Consider the following 5,144-nt stretch of genomic DNA (forward strand, 5'->3'; position numbering starts at 1 on the left):
ACGCATGCTTTTGGAGAGCTTAATGGAAACCATACGAAGGTTGCTGGGAATCAGACCAGATGGCTCCCGGGGAATGTATTTAACCCAACCTAGGGCTAAGAGACAAAAATAATCACTAGGAGTTTGAGGGACGGGAGGCAGGGGTGGTGCTGCGACTTTTAATTGTATTTTCTATTCAACAAAAATCCTAAGAGAAGGACGGCGGTCTTGGTAACTAGGAGTAAATGGAAGGGGGTGTGGGGGGCAGAAAGCGGGGACTGGGGAGGAAGAGGGGGTAGGAGGAGGTGGCTACTTCAGTAAACCAAACACCGTTCTGCCTTTCCTCGGAAGTCGGCGGCTGCCGGGGCCCTTTACGGGCCTGGACGGCAGCGGGCTCCTTCCCGCGCCCCAGGTCACCGGGCAGCCCCTGCCGCTCCCGGTCCCTCCTCCCGCGCGCTCCGCGGGGGCGACGAGGCGGGCGGTAGCTGGGAGAATCAGCAGGAGGAGGGTCGCGAAGAGAGGAGGAGGGTCGTAGGCGGTGGAGGCGGCCCGTGGACGCTAGGGGAGGAGGATCGTGGAGACAGCCAGAGGATCGTGGGGGAGAGGAGGTGGGCCGTGCAGGAAGCAGGAGGCGGCCGCTCTGGCGGGCCGGGAGGAGCGGGAAGAGGCGGACGGGGGAGGGGAGGGGCACGCAGCGGGTGGGCGGGCCGTGGGCGCGGCTCCGGGGGCGCGGGCAGCCTACCGAGAGAGCCAGGGCGGGAGGGCCGCGACCCCGCCCCGACGGTCGAAGCCAATTCGCTTCCCGGCGGCGCCTTGCGCGGAGGAAAACCTGGCGGTGGAAGGCTCCAGCTCTGCTGGGTGACCGCTCTGAATACAAAGAACCGTTCTCACGCCCCTGCCCCCTTCCCTGGGGTTCGCAGATACGAGGGACAGGCTCTGTGACGCCGGAGCCCACGACGGTCGGAGCCGCAGCACCATTTCTGTGGTTCCTGCGGATAAATGTGGTCCCAAGTATTTATTTAAAAAGGAAAGTTTAATAAAGATTATAACAAGTTTTCTCTCTCACCACCAATTAAAAAGGGAAAAAATTGAGAAATGAAGCCCATGGAATTGTCCCAGAAAGTCAACTTGCCAGGGTCCAGATGTTCCTGGGCAGGGGGGTGTTGGGGGGGCCCCATACCTCAAAGTTGTTTATTAAGCAAACTCCACGCCTCCAGCATTGTGGCTTCGTTTTCCAACTCAGTTAAATGGCGATGAGGGTCCTCCCCAGCCATAATCAGAGTATCGATCAGCTTCTGAATCCTCAGATGAGCCAACCTTGCTTTCAGAATCGCACCGTCCATGAAGCTGGAGAAAAATGGCCTGGTTGTCAACACTCGCTCATCCGCAAAGGTCACTTTTCCACAGAATTGGGAATTAAATGGTCTCCTCCAAACCAGACATCATTCATGAGCAGGAGATGGGATTGATCCTGCGTTTTCTTCCATCTCTCTTAACCTTCCTGTTTAATATATTGTGTCTCTGTCAGGAAGGCCAGATTAATAAAGCGGGAGAGAGAAAGGGCAGGAACTCTTGCAATCTCTAACCGGCCCCCACTGCTTCTCTGATAAGATTCTTTCCAGGTTTCCCTAATTCCTCTAGTCCCTACATTCCTGGATGTGAATGCTCTGCTCTCCAGTTTCCATCAGGAACTTCTTCAAGATAGGACACAAGAATATAAATATTTAGAGAATGGTTACCAAAGGCACTACCCAGCAAGCAAGTACTTTCAAAACTAAGAATAGTGTTAATGATCGTTGAAAATTTCATTCAATCTCTACTTATTGCTTTGATGCAGGAAATCGGGCATTTATATATCTCAGTGCTTGTTCTCCTTCAAAGTATATATATTTAAAAATATTAAGATGTGCCTTGTCTCATAAATAAAAAGTCATGATTTATTTTTTTGGTGAGGACTCTAGGTCCAAGGTTTTCCAAATATGCGCCCCATATTAATTGTGTGGTGTGTGTGTGTGCACGTGTATGTACTTTTAGTCTGTTATTGCACCACAAAAACAAGAGCAGGATGTAATGTCATTTATTTGTTGGGAATGATTGACTTAAAAGCGGCTACTTTGAGTATAGAGAATTCCCTTTCTGGGAGGCGTTGGGGAAGAACCTTACAGAGAGAAGCAACTGTTCCCCAGAACAGCTGCAGACACTGATTGGCAATGGAATTGCTTGGCACCAGTACAATTCCATGTAGGCAAGAGGGATTTATTTATTTAACAATAGTTAATGATTCTCCCAAGCAACTCCCAAGAGGCCAGCTTTCAGTAAGTGTACTTTCAGGAAATCATCTACCCTTCCTAGAAGCAGGCATCAACCCTATAGTGAAGGGATGTCCCTGGTTGACCACACAATATAACTTTCAGGGGACCACACAGCTACAAATGCCCCCAAACAACTCCCTCCACAGTCTGCCACCGCACTGGCTTTCCATGTTTGAAATGCTGCCTGGGAACATTATCAGGTCCTAAGCAGAAAAGTCTAGAAAAACTGCACCATTTCTGGAAGACCATCATTAAAATAGACAAGTCGCCTGGGAACCAGCGTGGGTCATTCAACCCTCTCCCATTAGCGAAATGTATCAGATTTGCTAGTTAATGCCCAAAGACCAGCATTTCCAAAGTGAAATGTATGTATAACTGGTGGTTCTTGTGATACTGTTAGGTAGTACTTGTATAACATTTTTTACTTTAATGGTCAGAGTTTGTTTTTTGTTTTTGTTTTTTTCCTAACACACATAACGAGCATATCAAACCCATGGTATAATGAACATAATTACTTTGGATGAGTCTGAGTTTTTTTAAAGTTAAACAGAAATCTTAATAAAGTAATAGAATAGCAAAATAGTTGTAACTTGTATGCAGAAACCAGTTTTATTCTTTCTTTCAACTTACTCTCTAAGAGTCTCTGCCAGAAATTTAAAACATAAAAAGAACCCCATTTTAACAATCTGTTTAAAAGCCCTGGGTTTTGAGAACGTCTAATCAGGAAGGAGAGAATCCGTGGTCTGGAGGGTCATTTTGGGGAAGCAGGGACGGTAGATGATGGGTGGCAGGACGGGCACATGGGGAGGGAAACTCTGGCCACTGGGCACCCAGGGTGGATACGCGGCAGGGCAGGACTATCGGAGAACTCCCTTCTTCACAACAGGCAGAACCCAGCAACTCACCAATGAAAATTCGGACAGTATAATAGAAATTCCAACTGCTGTAAGCCTCTTAAGGGCTTGTTTCCAAAACAGCTGTGGAGAGATCCACCCAAGAAACTGTTCATGATGCTTTAAGAAAGACTTTATCTTATCAGAACAGCTCTGCTTTTTGCCTGATTGTAACTTAGGGAATACTTTTATACCAACTCTAAACATACACAGGCCACCACCCCTGCTGCCATGTAGAGACACTGAGAACCCCACTTCCTGACTCTCCCCCAGAGATCCACTGTTGCAGGGCAAGTAGAAAGATGCTTACATGCTTTAGGACACCTTTCCCTCGTCGACTGTAGTTTATCAGGGCCTCCTGTGCTGGCTTTTTAGGTCTTACACCTAGGGTAAAGAGATAGCCAATGTATGAGTGTTTGTGATAAAGTCTACTGTAAGTGAAATTTCCTGACATTCCCAAACATTGTTTTAAATCAATAGATCCAAATCTTTACATATGCAGCCCCTGCCTCTGCCACCAGCATGAGTGGCAAATGCCTCTTGCATTTCTCCCTCCTGTTATTTCTGCATCCTACCTTTTGTATTGTTAGGAGAGATAACATGATGTAACAATGTGGGTGCCAGGAGGAAGGAAGCAGAAATGCAAAAGGTGTGGAAATATCACATGAAGACCACTATTAAAATAAAGGCCAGAAAATGGATATAAAGTAGTAGTTTAGGATGGGGCTTACAGTATTTTCCATAATTTGGAGGTGTTGAAAAACAATCACCAAAATCCCAAATTTGATGTGCCTATAAAAAGAAGAGATAGAAATAAATACCAACCACTTTCATAATAATAGAAATCTAATAAAATTCATTTTCCCAACATTGCTCCTCCCCACCCCTGCATTCAGAAAGCACTGATACTGCTGTCAAAAGCCACCACTGTGAGTGCAGTGTAGTTTCAGCCACATGGGAGGCTGAGACAGAAGATTGTTTAAGTCCAGGAGTTCAAGGCCAGCCCGGGCAACACAGCAAGACCCTGTCTCAAAAAAAAAAAAAAAAAGCCACCACTGTAATAACAAACAATAACAGTAAAATATAGACAACAGAGTACAATCCTAATATGAAAATACCATATACAAATCAATAAGAAAAAGCTAAACACCCTAGTAGGAAAATGGACAAAGGAAATATACTATCATTATCATTCAAATATAATTATTCACAAATTTGTATTTGCAAATTCACCTACTTGCTAAAATGTATTTGTAAATTAATTAAGCTCCATTCTGGCATTAGTTATAGTGCTGTTAGCCATGAGTTCAATCTTAATAAATTAACAACATATATTAAGTGTCTTTAAACAGAAACATACGTAAAAACAAAATTATATATTGATCAGTCGGCAAAGATGTAGTGACTGGAGGCTCCCAGGAATCTAACCTTATATTTCCTTTAGGAACAATGGTTCAGTATTCCTTAATTCAGTATTCATGGTGATTTTACAAAATATAACCACAAATAGTGAGAATCAATTACAATTCATGAAAGAACTGTAAATGATGAATAAACATAGGAGGAGGTGCTTGACTTCACTAATAATCAAAGAAATGAAATTAAAAGAAAATTGAACTATCTTCATCTATCAAGTTGGAAAACATCAAGATTATATTTTAAAGCTAGTGTTAGAGAGGATATAGGAAAACAGACACTCTCACGCACTACTGGGGCACGAAGCCAATTTTTGGGAAGGCAGTTTGGCCATTTGTAAAACAAGTGTACTTTTGACCCAAGAATTCCTCTTATGCGAATGTACCCTGAAGAGATGATTTTACAGCTGCAAAAATGTATATTCAAATTTTGTTGATCACAGCATGGGTTACAGTAGTTATAAGTTAGAAAACCTTAAATGTCTCCTTATATGGCATATGTGTATATACATATATATATTTTTTTTTTTTTTTTTTTTTTTTTT

General features: G+C 43.9%; 1 protein-coding gene across 7 annotated transcripts in view; it reads right to left on the bottom strand.

Moving 5' to 3' along the window:
• Positions 1 to 5,144, bottom strand: part of CUNH4orf51 (chromosome unknown C4orf51 homolog) — a 69,843-nt gene that overhangs the window by 26,323 nt on the left and 38,376 nt on the right. Inside the window, exons 4-8 of one of the 7 annotated variants that reach the window (XM_017881508.1) lie at positions 3,916 to 3,976; positions 3,495 to 3,568; positions 1,160 to 1,326; positions 722 to 968; positions 13 to 95 (exon numbers count right to left, since the gene is read on the bottom strand). In XM_017881508.1, the coding sequence (XP_017736997.1) occupies positions 1,219 to 1,326; positions 3,495 to 3,568; positions 3,916 to 3,976 (243 nt within the window). In that variant the 3' untranslated portion in view covers positions 13 to 95; positions 722 to 968; positions 1,160 to 1,218. The other 6 variants (XM_017881510.1, XM_017881509.1, XM_017881511.1 and 3 more) reach the window with 6 other exon arrangements.

This window comes from Rhinopithecus bieti, unplaced genomic scaffold (genome assembly GCF_001698545.2).
Source record: "Rhinopithecus bieti isolate Rb0 unplaced genomic scaffold, ASM169854v2 scaffold_12478, whole genome shotgun sequence".
Lineage (NCBI taxonomy): Eukaryota > Metazoa > Chordata > Mammalia > Primates > Cercopithecidae > Rhinopithecus > Rhinopithecus bieti.